At 37.1% G+C, this 20,948-nt stretch overlaps 2 protein-coding genes across 4 annotated transcripts in view; one reads left to right on the top strand and one right to left on the bottom strand.

Moving 5' to 3' along the window:
- LOC139144311 (WD repeat-containing protein 43-like) overlaps positions 1–7,221 on the bottom strand; it is a 67,372-nt gene extending 60,151 nt beyond the window's left edge. For 2 of the 3 annotated variants that reach the window (XM_070715006.1, XM_070715007.1), the window contains exon 1: positions 1,130–1,339. In XM_070715006.1, coding sequence (XP_070571107.1) covers positions 1,130–1,309 — 180 coding nt within the window. In that variant the 5' untranslated portion in view covers positions 1,310–1,339. Of the gene's footprint in view, positions 1–1,129; positions 1,340–7,098 lie in introns of those variants that run through there. The other variant, XM_070715008.1, reaches the window with a different exon arrangement.
- Positions 7,222–12,402: 5,181 nt separating this feature from the next.
- LOC139144536 (uncharacterized) lies at positions 12,403–20,247 on the top strand. Its single transcript, XM_070715234.1, has 5 exons — positions 12,403–12,412; positions 13,187–13,417; positions 16,917–17,186; positions 17,856–17,961; positions 19,986–20,247. The coding sequence occupies exons 1-5, from the start codon at positions 12,403–12,405 to the stop codon at positions 20,113–20,115; spliced, it is 747 nt and encodes a 248-aa protein (XP_070571335.1). The 3' UTR covers positions 20,116–20,247.
- Positions 20,248–20,948: the final 701 nt, after the last annotated feature.

A 20,948-nucleotide genomic window follows, 5' to 3' on the forward strand; every position in this document is an offset into this window, starting at 1 on the left:
TAGTGAAGACTGTACACTATACTACACTAACCTTGTTGTTTATGGGGTTTGGAATTTGTTCAATCACGTCGATTGTGTTCCGAAAACATTTCTGGGAGCAACCATTTATACTTTCGGTATAAATGGCGGCTCCCAGAAACATGGATTCCCCATGCTCAATGTTTTTGGAATGCGATCGACATGTTTGAACAAATTCAAAACCCCATAAATGACAAGGTTAGTGTTGTATAGTGTTTAGTCTTCAGTAGTGATAAATAGGTATGACCAAATGCAGTAAATATTTAGGATTAATTCACATCAAAATGCCGCACCATGTGTGATGCACTATTTGGTACTGTAGCTCTACTGCTGGGCGAGGTCTCAAAAACCAAAACTCACTGACCACCTGACCGTAGACCTACAATTTTGCGACTTACATTGCTGTAATCCATTTGTGCTACCACTCCCTTCAGTTGAGCTGTGGAGTGGTATGGTTTTGGATAATCAGCAGAGAAGATGAGGGCACATGCAGTAAAATCAAGGCCCAAAACTCATCACTGTATTCCTTCATCATTAAAAATAATTTTCTTAGGTGCTAGTATTATTTGATATCATATAGCATTGCCCACAACAGTACCTATACATACAATGTTACATATTGCAGAAATACAGGAGCGGAGGCTTATACACAACACAGCTGTTGCTTACAACACATGTAATTGTGATGTAAACTCGTTCTTTTGCATTTCTATGTGGCTAATGCTGTGATTGTTCATATATAGTGGCTGGTTCCATGATCAAACACGATGTTCCGGCCAGGTTTTTAGCTACTGAAGTGTTCAAGCTAACTCTACACCTATGGCAGTTGTGGCAAGTGAAATACAAATTACAATTGCTGATTTCGAGACAGGAAAAGAGCACTGCGACATGTGTTTGGGTATGGTTTTCAACTTGTCCCATTCTTTGACACGATGTTATCTTTCATGGTAAATATAAATGTTGTATTTCTTGTTGTGTAATATCGATATACAAACTGAACGATGGAAAAAAAACTATCTGAGAGTTTAAGGAAAGACCTAAAAGACGATAACGCACAAACTGGTTGTATGTCATGAGTCTGAACTTGAGGTAGTGTACGGAAGCCACTCACCAAACTTTCCCGCGGTGGACCCCATGCTAGACAAGAACATGTTGCCGAAAGATGAGAACTCGGCGTATATTGTTGCTTCACAACTCCCGTTTCTGTCTCCCAAACTTTAAGCCGGCCATCTGGACTAGCAAATGCCAGGTATTCACCGTCAGGCGAGATAACGCACGGGGAAGCCGCCATCTTGGCGAGTGTTAAAGACACGTGTTGTACAGTGCGCATGAGCAAAGGGGTCAAAAGTCGATAGCGATCCAACACAGGCACCCGTACCGTACGAGGACGTAGTCTGCTCAGGATCGATAGATAATCATGATAATGTAGCTTAGAGACAAACCGTGTCTAGCTCCATGGCCAGATCGAGCAGAAAATCGATCGGTCAAGCAGACTAACCTGTCCACGGGTGCCTGTGCAATACCCCAATCATGGCGCTACGATAGCAGCAGCGGCTGCAAGGGTATGTGGCGCTCGACGTTGAAGCACAGCGATCGTGGTCTACGTCTATTCAGCTCTGGGACTATTCGTCCCATACACGTGTGTACATATAGGCCTATGCGAGTTTTTTTCTCGCATATGTACACACGTCTATGGGTTGAATAGTCCCAGAGCTGAATAGACCACGAGTGACTGTGGTTCAAGATGCAACTACGGCTGTAAGCTCCATATTAAATCTGTATCTTTTGGCTATTTTATCAGAACTTTTGTTTTGTGGTTTCCCTACACTTTCTGCATTGACTGTAATTTAAGCTTAATAAATGCCAAGTATTTAGCATATCAACACAACCTACATAATAATAATAATAATAATAATAATAATAATAATATTTATTGCTTGCTGGTAAATATAGGATTTACATCACATTTATGGCAATAAAAGTGTAATACAAAAATAAGTTCAAATTTTTCTTCAATAAAGATAAAGTAATACAGTATAATAATAGTAGCTAATGATAAATATAACTAAGCATTTCTTTGTTTAAATAAAGTAAAAATATAATCAGCGAGTTGTTTTTTAGTGTAGAGGTATGCTATGTTCAGACGCTCTGTGATACGTAGTATAGGCTAGCTCTGCATGGCAGGGCTATGTGTTACCGGCGTTACACGGCCTCCCACCACATTTTGTGGTGGGAGGCCGTGTAACGCCTCTAACACACAGCCCTGCCATGCAGAGCTAAGTATAGGCTGTATAGGCCTACGTATCAGCACGTCGGAACGTAGCATAATTCTACACTAAAAACAACCCAGTTAACCTACGCCTGTGGTCTCACACGCATTGTAATGATCATTTTGTCATTTATTTCAAGCTTTAGTTTAATAATGCTGTTAGGGTATTACATGTAATGATGATGTTAGCCTTCCTTTTACAGATATTTACTTGGAGTTTCTAAACAAGCTCCGAGAGCTGGTAATCACTGTCCTACACCTAATGATTATATTCCTGACTCCGTACATCATAGAATTTCAATGGATAATGGTAATTGTAGTATCAATTCCTTTGGGAGACAACTTATTGATCTTTGCATTCAAAACGGCTTACAGATTTTAAATGGTAGAACTGCAGGGGATCTTTATGGAAAACCAACTTGTTACAAGGGAAATGGATTTAGTACAGTAGATTATGGTATTGTTGCAAAGAATTTAGTGGACCGGATAGATTATTTCAAAGTATATGCTTTTACACATTTCTCTGATCATTGTCCAATAGGTTTTTCTATGAATATAAATAATATTGTGAAGCGGTCAGTTGATGTAGAGTGTAAACCATGTCCAAGTAAATATTTGTGGAATGATAATGCTAAACAAGATTTCTCAATGATGTTAGTATTTCTTATTATAGATTTATCCTAGGAGTCTCTAAATATGCACCGTCTGATGGTGTTGTTGGAGAGCTGGGTAGATATCCAATACACTTTATGGTGATAAAACACATGCTCAAATACTGGCATCGATTGGTTTTATCAGATGACATCTTATTGAGATCTGCTTATACATCCAGGTTGAATTCAGATTGGTATAATTATATACAAAGCATATTGAACTCTCACAGTGGGAGCGATATATGGTCTTGTGTTTGCAATATTAATTCCACAGTTAATAATGTATATGATAGTTTATGTGAAACTTATGAACAAACATGGCTGAAAAACATTCATAATGATAAAAGGAAGTGTGGAATGCAGAGGAATAAGCTCCGAACTTACAGAGTCTTTAAGACAAAATTTGAATTTGAAAGTTACTTGCTAGATATAAGATCTTTTACCTATAGGAGGTGGCTGACAAAACTAAGAATTTCGGATCACAACCTACAAATAGAACTGGGTAGAAGGTCAACTCCTAAAGTTCCTGCAAATGAAAGATTCTGCAAGTTTTGTAAGTCTTTAGTTGAGGATGAATTTCACTTTGTTATAGAATGTCCAAAATACAGAACGTATCGAGATGGTCTATTTTCATCCACAAGTTTGTATAATCCAGGCTTTCTTGATTTGAATGACAGAGAAAAGTTCATATATATCTTTACTCACAAAGATAAACTACCTCTTGCCAAATTTATTTCTTGTACTTTAGTTCCTCCCCCAGCAGCAGCTTCATCCAGTGTTTGCTGAGTTTTGTAATTTTTGCCTTACCGCACTCCTTGAGTGTGTTGTTGAGCAATAAAGTATTATTTATTTATTATTTATTATTCTTGGTGAATTGGGTAGATATCCAATTCAACTTCAGTTAGCTGCAATAAAAAATGTTAAAGTACTGGCATAGATTGGTTTTATCGGATGACATTTACTGCTTGGTGGAAGACCAATCTGGTCAGCTGCAACTTTAATCTCACTACTAAAGCAGTTCACAGAAATTTGATGGGCGAACATAGGTATTTTTTTTGGATAATCGAATTACAGAATGATGTCGGGACACACAGCTGTGACAAAAATAAGCTGAGTACCTTGTTTTTAGTCCCCACGGACACCGTCCGGGGGGACTTATAGGTTTGGTCATGTCCGTCCGTCCGTCCGTCCGTCCGTCCGTTCACGCAGATATCTCAGAGATGCTCGAGCCATTTCATTCAAACTTGGTACAAGGATTACTTCATATGTTATACATATGCACGTCGATTTGTTCTGTGATACGATCCAATATGGCCGCCATGCGGCCATTTTGTTATGATTTTTTCATGTACAGAGCCATAATTCAGGCACACCTCAACCAATTTTCTTCAAAGTTGGCACAAGGACATTGACCTATATCATACATATGCACGTCAATTTGTTTCACGATATGATCCAATTTGGCCGCATGGCGGCCATTTTGTTTCAATTTTTTCATGTATGGAGCCATAAATCAGGCACTTTTCAACCAATTTCATTCAAAGTTGGTACAAGGACATTGACCTATGTCATGCATATCCACATTCATTTGTTTTGTGATACGATCCAATATGGCCGCATGGTGGCCATTTTGTTACGATTTTTTTATGTACGGAGCAATAACTCAGGCACATCTCAACCTATTTTATTCAAAGTTGGTAAAAGGACATTGACCTATATCATACATATGCACGTCCATTTGTTTCATGATATGATCCAATATGGCCAAATGGCGGCAATTTTGTTACAATTTTTTCATGTCCATAGCCATAACTCAGACATGTATCATCGGATTTTATTCAAAGTTTGTACAAGGACATTGACCTATGTCATATATATGCGTGTCAATTGTTTTCACAGTCTGATGCAATATGGCTGCCTTGAGGCCATTTTGTTATGCTTTTGTCTTGTCCTGAGCCATAATTTGGATAAGTATCAACTGATTTTTAGCTCATATTTGGTATGTATATAAATACCAAAAAGAGCTTATATGATCAGTCTGTGGCGTCTGTATGTCTGTATGTCTGTATGTATGTATGTATGTATGTATGTATGTATGTATGTATGTATGTATGTATGTATGTATGTATGTGGGTATGTATGTGCAGATGTATGTCCGTCACACACTGCGCCCTTGTAACCTCCATAAATGTAATAATCTCCACAAATGTAATATCAACCACAATTGTAATAAAATGAACCACAATTGTAACAACCCGCAACCAAAAATGTAATGAACAAATTAACCATAAATGTAATAAAACTCAACCATAAATGTAATAAACTTGAATTTGCATATGTGATCATTTGTTTATCAATGCCCTGAGTAAATAATTACTTTAATAAGACTAGTGTAATGTTATTGCATACTTTCCTGAAACTAGATAGGTTTCCTTTCCGAAACACAGAATAGAATACTTTGAGAACGCTATCAGAAAACGGCAAGGTACTGATCAAACCGTTAGATAATGGAAGTGGAATAGCAGTTCAAGACCTAATGATTACATAATAAGGAAGCGTCAAAATAGCTCGTCAACCAGTGATACCACACAAAGTTTATGACAGATGACTCAGAACAAATAACAGAGTAAATATACAACCTTATAACTGAAACTTACGACACAAAACATGTTGACGAGAACATATCTATATTTCAATCTAGTAAAAACAATACAATTACTACCTTGAACACAGTAGAACAAAATTAGAAATCCTAGCATCCGCAGTGAAGGAACAAACTTCAAGTGGGACAACATAGAAATACAGACAATCTATCAATTATTCCACTCAATTTATCCACTGAAGACGAATTTGAGGCGACTTATCAAGAAAGTGCGGCAATTTTCGAAAAAACGGCGTTCAAGGATCGTAGTGTTATACAGTCTCCTCCACTCTGGAGTAGAGACTGCACTGACGTTCAGATTACACCATGACCACTGTCTCGCCATGGCCAATCAGTTCTGTACACGAAACAGGGAAACGTAAAATACACTTTCAAATATACAAATTAAAACGCACTAAAAGCAAACAATTAAGATATGAATAATGTGTGCAGTTGCTTTCCTTATTATATTACATAGATAAATATTAACTGCTAATTCCTCGATTGCAACGACAAAATAGATTTATTACATTTATGGTTGACAAGTATTACATTTATGTGTGAATTTTTATTACATTTATGGTTACCATTTATTACAATTGTGGTTGGTGTTTTTATTACATTTATGGTTGATTTTTGTTACATTTATGGGTGATATTACATTTATGGGTGCACTTTATTTATTACAATTATGGTTGATGTTACATTTATGGAGATTATTACATTTATGGAGGTTACAGCCCTCACATAAAATATTTCTCCGTTAAACTAAATTGCGCCTTCAAGAACAGTAAGTTTGACTGTTTCGTTCTTTCTTTCTCGTATTTTCAAACAATATAGTTCAGTTTTACCAAATAATTTAATCATCCTCAAATGTAGAAAATGTTGTCTTCAGAAATAATTCAGCTCCATTCAAGAGCATTAAAGTTTTATCCCATGTATTTAAATTTGATGTTCTGAGAAAATCTGGTTTTCATTAAGAAATTGCTTTTATTCTAGGAAAATAAATTTTTTTTTAAAGAATTTAAGTTTGCTGCTCCAAGAATATAAAGGTTATATGATCCATTTAAAAACTTTGAAAACAATCTCAAAAAAAAAAAATTTAGTTGGTACTCTTGAACAATTTTAACTTCTGTTTTACAAAATAAAAAATACTTTCAAGAAATATTTTATTCAAAGTTAAAGTTATGTTATTTTATTAAAAGTTAAAGTTTGATTTTGTTAAAAGTTTTTAAAAAGTTTACCCAAAAATAAAGTTTCCCGTACAGAATTAAAATTTTGCTTTGGAGAAATAAAATCTCTTACAAATATTAAATAAATTGTCAAGAAAAGTTAAAGTTTATATTCAAATAGAGTTCCCAGTGGCAGATTATTTCTTTCTGTGTAAAAGAACCTGTTAAAATGACGGGAACACTACTTTTTGTAATCATATTTCTTGTCAACTCACCGTACCCAAAAACATATGAAATTATAAAGAAAATTATCATAGTTTTACATTTGCGTTCACAGTTACTCACCTTGTTCGTCAGTTGCTCAGTGCCAGACATGAGATGGTGGTGTACCGTACGTACCCAGTTTCTGATATGGCGTCTCAGGCAAAGGAAAAATCACGTGGGTATAATTGCAGGTATAACGTTGACAGAAAAGTGAGTCAGTGCAATAAAAAGAATTATATCATTTCTCCCAGCTTGACTAGACACCACGACAAACTAACACTGTAATGAATATTGTACACAGCTCACAAACATACTCTCTCGTCAATGAGTTTACATTTAGTATTAGACCAATGTCTACCATTCTATCAAAATTGGCATAAATATTATTCAAACATTACCGAGTTCATAAGCTTTTTAAGTAAGCGAAGCACATATCGAAACGGAAAAGTATGAAGTGAAGTTTTCGTTTTATAGGCCTATATAGGAATTCGGAATAATATTGTTTGTGTGACAGATTTCAACTTCCGTTTACGGGGAGGGGAAAATTTTTTTAATGTTTTTTTATTTACAAACTTGTTAACGGTTAGTATAACTGACCGCATCTTCGTTCAAAGTGCCTAACAGATAACTACGAAGCCATGCTACTTTTCACGTCTGTGTCAGAAGATACTCTGTAGGCCCTACATGTTATCGTAAGGTGTAGGCCTACAAGCAATTTTAGAGACGCATGCAGAGCAGATTCACTCATTGATTTGTCAGTTCAGCTTCTACCTTTCGTAGACTAGTCTGGAATATCTGCTTTTAACTTCTTCTGTGTTTTTCCCCTTTTTATGTGAACATCGTTGCTTATTTTATTCGTGTTGTTGTTTTGCCTTCATCAAATATTTAAGGCTTACTTTGTTCGGTTATATCTTCCGGTAGCATTGTGCTAGTTGACTTTACGGTGCCTGTAAATGGGCCTCTCGCCCATGGTTTAGGCCTACCGAAATGAATAAATGAATAAACAAATATACGAATATATAGATAAAATAAGAAAGCTGCGAAAACAGTAAAAACATATTACATGCGATGACAGTACGCGTCTGACCGTTTCAGTATTCAAGAGCAAACACGTGCATATCGTTGAATCCACCTTGATTCCACGCGCTTCCATGTCCAAACGTTCTAGATTTCTTGCTGTCGTATCTGTACTCGATCGATCAGAGCTCCAGAAAATCGTATAAATCACACCGTACCGTAATGCAAACAACTCCAGTAATGCTACAGCAAAGTTTAGTGATACCAATTTTGCTCTGTGTAATTCAACGTAGAACAGGTGGGTCAATTGAAATAATGCACGTGATTTTTTGAACTGTAGAGTATACGTTTGTTATATATCATGCAGACCTACTGTACCTATAGGCCTACAGTGTGATTCAGCAGCCGAGAACGATTGAACGAATAAAAAAAAGCGTGATTCAAAATTATACCGCGGCAATTCAATCTGATTAAAATCAGATGTAGAGTACGGCGACGTCTCTGTACTTGCGCGGTTTTCTCTTGCTGTCGCCTCGCCTCTCAATAGTGAGAGGCGACAGCAAGAGAAAACCGCGAGAAAACCGCGCAAGTACAGCTGCAAGTACAGAGACGTCGCCGTACTCTACATCTGATTTTAATCAGATTGCCCGGCAATTATGCAATCGCAATGTGTAACGGTAGGCGGTCTCGCATGGTTATGAATTGTTATAAATGCCACGGTACTGCCAGCGCTGGCCGCATTGTTTAGTCACAGTCACTCGTGATCTATTCCGCTCTCGAACATGTGTACATGTGTACATATGCCGGAGAAAAAATTGCCATTTCATTTCCTGACTTGTTTTTTTTTTCTCAGGCATATGTACACATGTCTATGAGCGTATAGTTTAGTCAATTCACAGTCACCTGTGGTCGGTCTATTCCGCTCAGCGTCTATGCCCCCATAGACCTGATAGACGTGTGTACATACTTCTCAGGCATATGTACACACATCTATGGGGGCATATGCGACGAGCGGAATAGACCGACCACGGGTGACTGTGGTCAATTCCTCTGTACGCTAAGATTAGACAATGAATACAATTGTCCAATGAATTGAAATGTCGGTAAATCTTGTGTAAATTGTTTCTCTAGTACCAAAGTTTGCACGATGACCCCGATTATTATTCTCGATTTTGAAAGAGAATGGTTGAGAGCACAGGCGCTCCTTAGCTGGGTAGTCTGCTAAGTAGATCGATTTTCGGATCGATCTATTGATCCCGTAGTCGATATGCCCGCCACTGCAACCTAAATAAATACTCACAAGGTGTGTAACACAATCACTCAAAAAACACACCACCCGATTTGTCAACTGGCCGTGCGCTCGCACAAAACATTATTTATGTATTGACTAATTGAGGTTGCAGTGGCGGGCATATCGACTACGGGATCAATAGATCGATCCGAAAATCGATCTACTTAGCAGACTACCCAGCTAAGGAGCGCCTGTGGTTGAGAGATTCTTGAGGAAAGTTTGAGCAAAAGTTTGTGTCTTTTACTTTCGAGGCGCATACTACTACTGCTACTAGTACCTAAAGTGTGATGTACGTGCTGCACGTGACTATTTGTTTCGTGTGTAAGTTAGTGCAGATTGGAGACTGTTATCGTGATTTGAAGTGTGCTGATTCGACAAAGCTTTGAAAAGATAAAGTGAGCTTTCAATTCTTATGTTGAGGTAGGCGGGAGAAAATCGGGAGTCGGCAACCATGTAACATGTTACTATCTCCTAAAATCCCTGTCTAAAATGTGACCATCTTTTCCAGTTTGTAGAACATGACCCAACCTAGCTGCAGTACAGTAGCTCGAGGTTTTGCCTGGGTATTTGGGTCGGACGGCAAATCTGGTTTTGCCGTCCGACCCAAATACCCAGGCAAAATACAGGCGCTCCTTAGCTGGGTAGTCTGCTAAGTAGATCGATTTTCGGATTGATTATTTCGGATTGACTACCCAGCTAAGGAGCGCCTGTGAGGCAAAACCTCGAGCTACTGTACTGCATGCTGCAGCTAGACCCAACCCTGCTCTAATTTGAAAGTTCGAAATGCGTGTATGGCCATGATAGAATGTCCCAGTTTACTGTGTAGGTGCAGGCGGTAGCGTGACAGACATTCAACAATTACTTGATGGATGATTGTGTATGAGAAATTTGGGGAATTAAGGGGTGGACCATATGCTAGCGGGGGGGGGAGGGCTTGAAGATTTTCGGGAAAAATTCCAAGCAAATGTTAATGAAAAGAAAAATAAACCAGGGAAGGCTTGGCGAAAAAAAAAGATAACACACTTAAAAAAATATCCATCAACAGCTGTTTTCCGGAACACTTATTTTCAGGCCGCTGTTTTAAAGCAAATTTCATTAGGTTCCTTGGGGGGGGGGGGGGCAGGAAGATTATATTAAATGTACAATGTGTCCTTCCTAAAGCTGGATCCAAAAGGTATAATCGTGGCCTGTAAATGTGGTAACTTTTTGCTCAGTTTGTTAGCTTGTTCTTCCCACCGAGGTTTGAAATCGCGCAGTACTGTGCGTTTCACCCAGGTACCGCAACTTAGCGTATGAGACGGACACAATCCAGGTACAAAACAAAAGATAACTTTGGGTATCATGACACATTTGAAAGTCACTGACTCATTGATTAATTACAGTAAACCAGCATGGGGCTGCCACTCTGTCTAGACTGAGAGATACACTTGATCTACAATGTGTGACTTTTTAGTTAGTTTCTGTTGAGAATACCTTTACCTCTTGGTCTCTTAGCTGAAATTGTAAAAGAAACAAGTTACATTGTAGATCAAGTCTAGTCAACTTTATCTCTCAGTCTAAACAGCGGCTGCCCCATGCTGTTTTACTGTAATTAATCGACGAGTCCGTGGCTTTGAAATGTGACCGTGATACTCAAGCTAATCGTGTGTTTTTTACGCGGATTGTGTCCTTCTCATACGCTGAGTTGTGGTACCTGGGTGAAACACACTGTAATTTGGGATGTAAAGGTAAGATAATATAAGATTGTTGTCAACTATATTGTGGTCCTTTAAATTATGAATAATAGACAAGAAATCTATAATTTAGAGCATATGACATAGAAACAGTGATTGTTTGTCATAGGCTTGTTCAAATGTAACGGACGATGACAAATATCTAATTTAAACTGAATGGACTTTAATAACTTAATGACTGAATGAATTTTAGTATTAGACTCATTAAACCTGGACTGTTGGTATAAAAGGAATGCAGCTAGCAGAAACATAATCTTTGAAATTGTTGGTTTGAGTTGTTCATTGGGTACAGATACCTTGGATGCAGATATGTCATCTTTCCTCAGATCATGTGCATTTATTTTATCACCAGAATTACAGTAAGTTCCCGAGGCACAAACATTTGAACATACGTATAAGTATTATGTCCCAACTGATTATGATTATCTGATGTATGACAATTTAATCTAAGCGCGATTGAGGACTCTGTTCATTTGTTGTTGGGGATAAACCTTGGGGGCGAAAAAAATAATGTTACGTCATCAATCTTCCAGGACTCCCCTCAGGATATCAAATGGTCAATCCCTAAACACAATTCAAAGAAACTGTGAATGATACCGATACCGATATGTTACTTCATTTTGTCCACACTCTGGGATGTAATTTATGTACTACAGGACAGCTGTTGAAATTCTCACAGGATTAATGAGAATATATATATATATATATATATATATAATATATATATATATATGATGTATGAAAGTCATGCAGCTGAAGGGCATGCTTAAAAATATTGTTTGATATTTTAAAGAAATGCGCCTAAAGGGCACGCCGAAAAATTATAAACATACATATATCTCAGATATATGTACATCTGATATATTAAAGTTTTGCACTAGGACAGGGCTCTGAAAAATTTGTCTTATTATCCCGCCCAAAAATTTTAAACATACAGATATATCAGATATATGTATGTCTGATATATTAAAGTTTTGCACCAGGACGGGGCTCTGAAAAATGTAAATTGAATGATGAAATTCATGGCTAGCACAATGCATTTTAGGCAAGTATGAGCCCGCATCGAAATTTGAAAACACACTGACCCCAAATTGGCATTTCAAAATAGGTGATCCCATCACCAAAGTAAAAAACAGGGTGACCCCATGAATCCACCGGCCTCCTAGGCCAAAGAAACTGACCAGTCCCTCATTCCCGCTAATTTTTAAAAGTATCTTGTGCGAATTATCATAACCACTTAGCCCTCCCCAAGTATATTTGGTCACACAGAGATAAATGTTACACCTTAATTCCAATTCGATACTAACTGAAAATTAATTTCAAGAGGCTTTTGGAAAGACAAAGATGGGTGCACGTAAATGAAAAAGTTACATCCCAAAAGGTTCTTGCTGATACTGTTATAGATTTTTTTTTCTTCCACATTAGCTCGCCAATTTTTTTTTATCATAAGTCATCTGGGCAGAATTTTTTTTCCCTTGTATCTGCTGGGAAATTTTTATTTTTCGAAAATCTTCCAGACCTCCCCCAGGATATCAAATGGTCCACCCCTTATCTCAGCTGGGACGGCAAAGCTCCAGTCTCAGAGTTGTAACAGTCAGTTGGATGAATGAGTCCTTTGGCTTGCAGGTTTGAAGTTGCGCAGAGTCCACAGTATAAATCCAGCATGGCAGTGAAGGTCTTGAAAAGTCTTGAAGTTAATACTGCTGGAGTTTCCAAAGACTTGAAATAACACACAAGAGACATAGATCCCAAATGTCTGACTGCAAGCTGTGCCAGTCCCCTATTTATACTCATGTGGTTATATAAGAGCATGTAAGAACAATCTAGAACTTTTATTGACATGCTAATTACTGCTCTAAAATTATCTCTCTTACACAACTAATTAAATTTCCAGAACATTCCAAAGAGGACTAATTGAATTCAAGGTCATGAGGTCGTGAAGGACAGTGACCTTGAGAATATTCTAGATAATTACTCTAAGGTCATGAGTGTTGGGGAAAATGACCTACATAACAATAGTAAGCTCTCTGAAATGCATTATATGCAACATTTAAGTCTTATTATTATCTGAAATTTTGACTTTTAAGCTGTTAATAAGACACACATAATGACATATGTTGTTTTTTAGTATCACAGTACAGTAACTATGGTGATGGTTACAGTCATATTGGACAACAACCAGTAGTACAAGGTGGAGCACAGCATTCAGGGGAAAGTTATCAATTAAATGGTCCTGTTTATGGTGAATGGTCTGCCTGCACTCAAACATGTGGAAGTGAGAGTTTTAGAACTCGTACCTACCTGCCATGTGGCATTGGTACATGCTATGAAAAAGAAGGATGTACAGTACCAGCATGTGGTGAGTTGGTAATCTCATAATAACAGGTCTTTAGAAAGATATATTGGTAGAAATCGATAAAAGCCAGTATTAGTCCATCATGTACATTACAGAAGAAATGACTAAATAGCTTCTCGGCTGTGTTGGTTATTATATCCCATACACCTACAACTGTTTTTTAATAAGGTATACAGGTCTTCTCAAAATGGAGGCAAGTGTGACATATTTTGAATTATGTTTAATTGCAAAACAATACATCTTATTTTCGAGTTTCAAGATGCTGCACAATGTCAACCAGATGTAATTGCAAATATGTGAATTACCTGCATCTTAAGACAGAGTTGAAACTGGAAACCAACAAAAGTTTGCAAAAATTAGGCGATCGGGCATAGTCATCAAAGCTATTCTTTAAGGTGTTGTCAAGTGGTCTCTTGGTGGGGTGGGGGGTGGGCATTTTAGGGACGGTGAAATTTGATTCATTGTGGAGGAAGTAACTTGCAATGACCAAAGCTAAATGGACAGACTGAGGATAAGATGGTTGTTTGCAAGGGCTGGTTGATTGGAGGGGTATAAATCATCTAGTAAAGAGAGGGCATTTATAGGCTTTTGAGGGGAGAGGGCATTAAGTTGGTGAGGGAAGAGTACCAGCAGGAAGGTTCCCAGTTGGGGATGGAGAGACGTGAAAACTTGGGGGATTTTCAAATCATGATAGGAGGGCAATTGCAAATTTAAATAGTTCTCACTTTCTCCTGCAGAGTTTGTGACAGTAAATATCAGTGGTTGTTAGTACCCACGGACACCGTCCGGGGGGACTTATAGGTTTGGTCATGTCCGTGCGTCCGTGCGTGCGTGCGTCCATGCGTCCGTCCGTGCGTCCGTCCGTTCACGCAGATATCTCAGAGATGCCTGGAGCGATTTTGTTCAAACTTGGTACAAGGATAGTACCCTACCTCATACAGATGCACGTCGATTTGTTTCACAATGCGATCAAATTTGGCCGTGTTAGAGGACTTTTTATTTTTCACCTCCACAGACTCCCATGTATAAGGCAGTGTCCATAGACTCCCATGTATAAGGCAGTCCATAGACTCCCATGTGTAAGGCAGTCCATAGACTCCCATGTATAAGGCAGTCCATAGACTCCCATGTATAAGGCCAAGAAAAATAAAAAATTTAGTTTCTCATCGTATTCATATTGCAAAAAGGATGCAGTGACACAGTTTATAGTGCCCACAGATAAAGTCCAGGGGGCTTATAGATTGGGTCATGTCCGTCCGTGAGTCCATCCGTAAGTCCATCCGTTCACGCAGATATCTCAGACACTTTGACAAAATGTTACGTGACCTTGGTGACCTTTTACCTTGAATATACATATTTGTCCATAACTTAGTAACCACAAGTGCTAAACCTTTCATATATGGTATGATGGGACACCCTATGACGCCACATATTGTACCTAATTAATTATGTGCATATCTAATTTTGAGCGAGCCAATAGACCTGGAGGTCTGATTTTTGGTATATATGGATAACTTAGCAATACAATTTTTTGACAAAGTGTCACGTGACCTTGGTGACCTTTGACCTCAAATATACATATTTGTGCATAACTCAGTAACCACAAGTGCTACACCCTTCATATTTGGTATGATGGGACACCTTATGACGCCACATATTGTACCTAATTAATTATGTGCATATCTAATTTTGAGCGAGCCAATAGACCTAGAGGTCTGATTTTTGGTATATAGGGATAACTTAGCAGTACAATTTTTTTGACAAAATGTCACGTGACCTCAGTGACCTTTGACCTCAAATATACATATTTGTGCATAACTCAGTAACCACAAGTGCTACACCCTTCATATTTGGTATGATGGGACACCTTACGACGCCACATATTGTACCAAATTAATTATGCGCTTATCTAATTTTGAGCGAGCCAATAGAGCTAGAGGTCTGATTTTTGGTATATAGGGATAACTTAGCAGTACAATTTTTTTGACAAAATGTCATGTGACCTCAGTGACCTTTGACCTCAAATATACTTATTTGTCTATAACTCAGTACCACAAGTGCTACACCCTTCATATTTGGTATGATGGGACACCTTATGACGCCACATATTGTACCTAATTAATTATGTGCATATCTAATTTTGAGCGAGCCAATAGACCTAGAGGTCTGATTTTTGGTACATATGGATAACTTATCAGTACAATTTTTTTGACAAAGTGTCACGTGACCTTGGTGACCTTTGACCTAAAATAGACATATTTGTCCATAACTCAAGAACCACATGTGCTACACCCTTCATATTTGGTATGATGGGACACCTTATGACGCCACATATTGTACCTCATTAATTATGTGCATATCTAATTTTGAGCGAGCCAATAGAGCTAGATGTCTGATTTTTGGTATAGAGGTATAACTTATCAAGACAATATTTTTAACAAAATGTCACATGACCTCTGTGACCTTTGACCTCAAATATACATATTTGTCCATAACCCAGGAACCACATGTGCTACACCCTTCATATTTGGTATGATGGGACACCTTATGACGCCACATATTGTACCTCATTAATTATGTGCATATCTAATTTTTAGCGAGCCAATAGAGCTAGATGTATGATTTTTGGTGTATAGGGATAGACTATAGGATAGACATTGTTTGACAAAATGTCATGTGACCTCGATAACCTTTTACCTAAAATACACGATTATGTCAATAAACAAGTAACCACAAGTGCTATGTCCTTTATATTTAGTAGGATGGGAGACCTTATGACAACACATGCTTTACCTCATTAATTATGCACATATATAATTGTGGGCAAGCCAATAGAGCGTGAGCTCTGAATTTTTGCATATATGGATTAATTAGCAACACAATTTTTTTTTCAAAATGTCACGTGACCTTGATGACCTTTGACCTTGATTATGCATATATATGCATAACTCAGTAACCACAAGTTCTTTACGCTTCAATTTTGATAGGATAATAGGCCTTAAGATGTCACATCTTGTACCTCATTTATTATGCGCATATGTATTTCTTGGCTGGCCAATACAGCTAGAGGTCTGATCTTTTTTCCCGATTTAGAACCATAACTTAGACATGCCCCTTGTTTCAAATTGGGAACAATGACATAGACCTATGTGCCCATCGATCTGAACATATACACTCCAGTGATACTTGTTAATGACCACATTTCCCTGCCCCATCAAGACTAATACTCCTATTACAAGTGGGGACTATGTCATTGTCAATGACTTGTTATTTCAAAGATTGGATGCCACCTGTCCCAGTCAATTAAATATGACAGTGAAAACACACTTGTGTGAATTGTGTGATTAAGAAATCATATTCATAATCTTTTATCTTTCTCTGGAAGAGTCTTTCAAACAGTGACTTAATCTGCAAATCCATGCAGATTATGAATAACAATCAATCTGCCTGGACATAAGCACTTCTTTGAATATCATCCTCTCTCTTGGTGAATGTTTTGCAGGAATGACAAAAACATTCAAAGAAAACACTAATGTGAAAATTCCATGTCATCCTGAACTGCAAGGACCAAAGACAAATTCAGAATGGTTGGTTTATAACTCACAAATACATAGTTGGGAAGAAGTGGTTCCTAAGAAAGGCGATAAGATGCTTGACAGACGAGGAAATCTTATGCTTATTAGAGTTACCATAAGTGATGAAGGAACTTACCGATGTAACATGAAGAATGCAAATGGTGTCACCATTGCTGAAGCTGTTTGGCATTTCAAAGGTATTCATAGCACAGGTTGTCGTCTTTTTCAATCTGATTTTAATTGTCGTCTTTTTAAACTACAAGTTTTCAAAACTTTTGCAGAAAAATTTTCAGTTACAGTTAGTAATAGGGTTCATGAAACTTTGCAGTCTTGTGTAAGATTCATAGTTATTTGTGTCCCATTTTTTTCTGTGACAGGCACTGGATTTAATACAAACCATAAAGCAGACACTAAATTACCTTACATGTTACAACATTATTGATACATTACTTACACCCTCATCAGTTCAAAGGCAAAGTATAACAATTGAGATTGCATTATATCACTTTTACCAACATTATTTGTAAAGTCAATTTGTAATGAACCTTACATTATAGTCAGTTTCAACTTCTTATTTTGAGCAAATTAATACTACTATCTGAAATGTTATTTGCTGTTTTGTCATGGTCATTTAATTGGTAAACAACTCAGGTGATGTCATATGATATGATGATTGTCAATCTTCAAAGTCACAATTTATTTGTACTATGGATTACAGTCCAATACGTAAATGCTGAGACATAGAATAACATGAGGAGTCATCATGATTACATGCTGACCAATTCATCATAGCCTTAGGTCAGGACAGAACTCAAATAAAGATTCTACTTTTATTACGTATGCCACTACAAATTCATTCTTTTCAGTTGAAGGAAGTGTTAATTACAAGGCTGTTGGTGGCGGTGGTGGCGCTGTTGCCTTCCTCTTTATTGTTCCTTTGACAATATGGATAGTATGGAGATATCGCAAAAAGTAAGTACAGATGTGAAAATTAATACAATTTCTTGAATACATGTAATTTATTACATCTAGAGAAGTTGTTGCGGATCATTCTTTTGATATGCTGACATCAAGACCATCAAATTAGCAATATGTATTTCTTACATATCTCGATCTGACAACACTATGGAATTCTAATGACTGTAATTGATAGTAAAAACTACCTTCAGTATTTACATATTTTTTTAACAGTCAATGAAAGTTAAACCAACTGGTACTTACTGGTGAGTTGGTATTATACAATAATATGGGTCAGAAGCTTCAGGCAATTTTAACAGACTATAATTAGACAAGTCATTGACAATGACACAGTCCCCACTTGTACTTTAATTAAAAGTCCTCTGAGAGGAAAGAGTCCTCTTCATTAATTAGGTCTGTGATTAAAAATACTGCGATACAGATGGAGCCTGACTTACTGGTAACTTACCAGGGTTACCCCTATATATAGGGGTTTAGGCCTGAAAGGGTTGATGGCCAAAAATGAGTTCCATGGTGGTGAAAACACAAAACCAATGTAATCTGCCATACTAATTACAAAAGGTCATTAAAATGAATCGATTAGTACTTAATCGACGATGCTGCCAAACATTTTTGCATCCTATCCTAACACTGACAGATTATCACCAGTACCATATTTCATAAAGTTTGATGCAGTGCTTTGGACATTCACCCTAAAAACAAAAATTCATTATGTAAATGCAAACTAGCAATTAATTTAAATGATACCACTAAGTGTCATTGCATTGTATTTACAACACTATGAGATCAAAATCTGTACCAAGTTTCATAAAATTTAACGCAGTATTAGTTGATATATCACACTAATTAGGAAAGTTCATTATGCAATATTACAAATTATTTAACTTGACACTGATAAATGTCTTTTTCACTGTTAAAGCAGTGTGAGCTTAACATCTACCGGTATATATACCAAGTTTCATGAAATTTGATGCAGTATTTCTTGACATATCAGACTAACTATGAAAATTCAACATTGACATGATACTGCTACATGCCCTTAAACAAATTGATATGCATATGTATGACATGGGTCAATGTCCTTGTGCCAACTTTGAATGATACTGGTGGAAATATATGTCTGAGTTATAGCTCTGTACATGAAAAATTCGTAACAAAATGGCAACCAGGCAGCCATTATATTGCATTGGACTGTGAAACCAATAGACATACATATTTATGACATGATAGGTAAATGTCCTTGTACCAACTTTGAAAAAAATCAGTTGATACATATCCAAATTATGGCTCAGGACATGACAAAATCATAACAAAATGGCAACAAGGCAGTCATATAGCATGATGGATTGTGAAACCAATTGACGTGCATATGTATGATATAGGTCAATGTCCTATTCAAAGTTGGTACAAGGACATTGACCTGTATTAACATATGCACATCAATTTGTTTCATGATATGATCCAATATGGGCGCATGTCAGCCATTTTGTTACAATTAGTCATGTCCTTAGCCATAACTCAGGCACGTCTCAACCAATTTTATTCAAAGTTGGTACAAGGACATTGACCTATGTCATGCATATCCACATTGATTCATTTTGTGATACGATTCAATATGGCTGCCATGTGGCCATTTTGTTACGACTTTTTCATGTATGGAGCCACAACTCAGGCACATCTCAACCGAAGATAAAATGAGAATCTGTTGAAGTAGTTTGTCCATAGACAATAGAAGCATCTATGGTTTGTTTCACAAAGTTGTCATGTGTCTTTTGGCACAGTATCAATATTGCTGAACCAGATTCCAATGTGCTATCCTCTACCATGCTACTGTAATATTACATCAATAACTCGTGTCTCACATAAGCTGACACAGGTATGTGGCAATTCCTCCCATATAAATAACCTCCCATTAAAATAATTAGAATTTCATGATAATGGTGAGGCTCTGACTACAAGGTAAAGTTCTGAATTAAAGGAAGACTGACAGTTACTGCATTTCTGATCTTTATATTCAGGAAGAAGGATTCTGAATACACAACAAAAAGCAGAGCACGAAAAGGTCACATGGATGAAGATTATGATGATTATGGCAGAGATGATTACGAAGAGGAATTTGATGATTTTGGCTACAATGATGATTACTAACTCTATTTAGCAATATCTTTAGGGTAGCACAATATTGATAAACTATTGACTATAGCTAGGGAATACATAAATGCAGAATCTGCTATGAGAATTCTAACTATGACGATAACTTGGTCAGCTTGGCCAAACATTTGTCACCATTAGGTACACAGAATCTTTAGGTTGGAAACTAGATCTGGTTAGGTTTTGGGGGTTGTTGGTTGCATAGTTCAGCAGAAATTAGTTTTTGAAGTAACATTTTGACTTATTTTTGCTCATTTTTGCTCATTTACATAGCAAGGGAGGATGCACTAAATTATGAGGAGTGGGGCACGCAGGACTTGGATAAATAGAATTACCATGACGAGGATTTTTAGCTCATTTAATTCTCTTTGTATGTCTGTATATGTGTTTGTCTTTTTGTTTGTCTGTTTAAGAATTATGAGAATGATACTGTTTGTTTGTATATGTAATGAACTTTCTTCTTTACAAATATACATCTGGATTGACCGGACCATGCCAAAGTTGACAAATCTTGCTATATCAATTGGAAATACTCTGCTATAACAGAAGTGAAAGTCATTTAGCATTTTTACAAAACTAATAACTAACTAACATATTTAATAGACTGTCCTAACTAGGAATATATACAGATCTTTTAGGTTGATTGTTTACACTTGCATGTTCATCACACGTCTTCTTCTAAAGTACACACAGAATGTGTTGATAAGCCTGACATCTACGTTGCCGACTCATTTGATCATTGTGTCTGAGTGGTCAATTTGTATGTGTGTGTACAGTCAATTGCCTTTCTGTTCACACAAAAGAGGTTGTAAACTGGCACCCTGTGTTCT

This window comes from Ptychodera flava, chromosome 11, assembly GCF_041260155.1.
Source record: "Ptychodera flava strain L36383 chromosome 11, AS_Pfla_20210202, whole genome shotgun sequence".
Taxonomy (NCBI): domain Eukaryota; kingdom Metazoa; phylum Hemichordata; class Enteropneusta; family Ptychoderidae; genus Ptychodera; species Ptychodera flava.

Bases quoted from the DNA above. Each gene is read 5' to 3' on its own strand.
- LOC139144536 (XM_070715234.1), top strand. The intron at 13,418-16,916 runs GTGAGTTGGTAA...AATGTTTTGCAG, and splicing joins ATGTACAGTACCAGCATGTG to GAATGACAAAAACATTCAAA. The intron at 17,187-17,855 runs GTATTCATAGCA...CATTCTTTTCAG, and splicing joins AGCTGTTTGGCATTTCAAAG to TTGAAGGAAGTGTTAATTAC.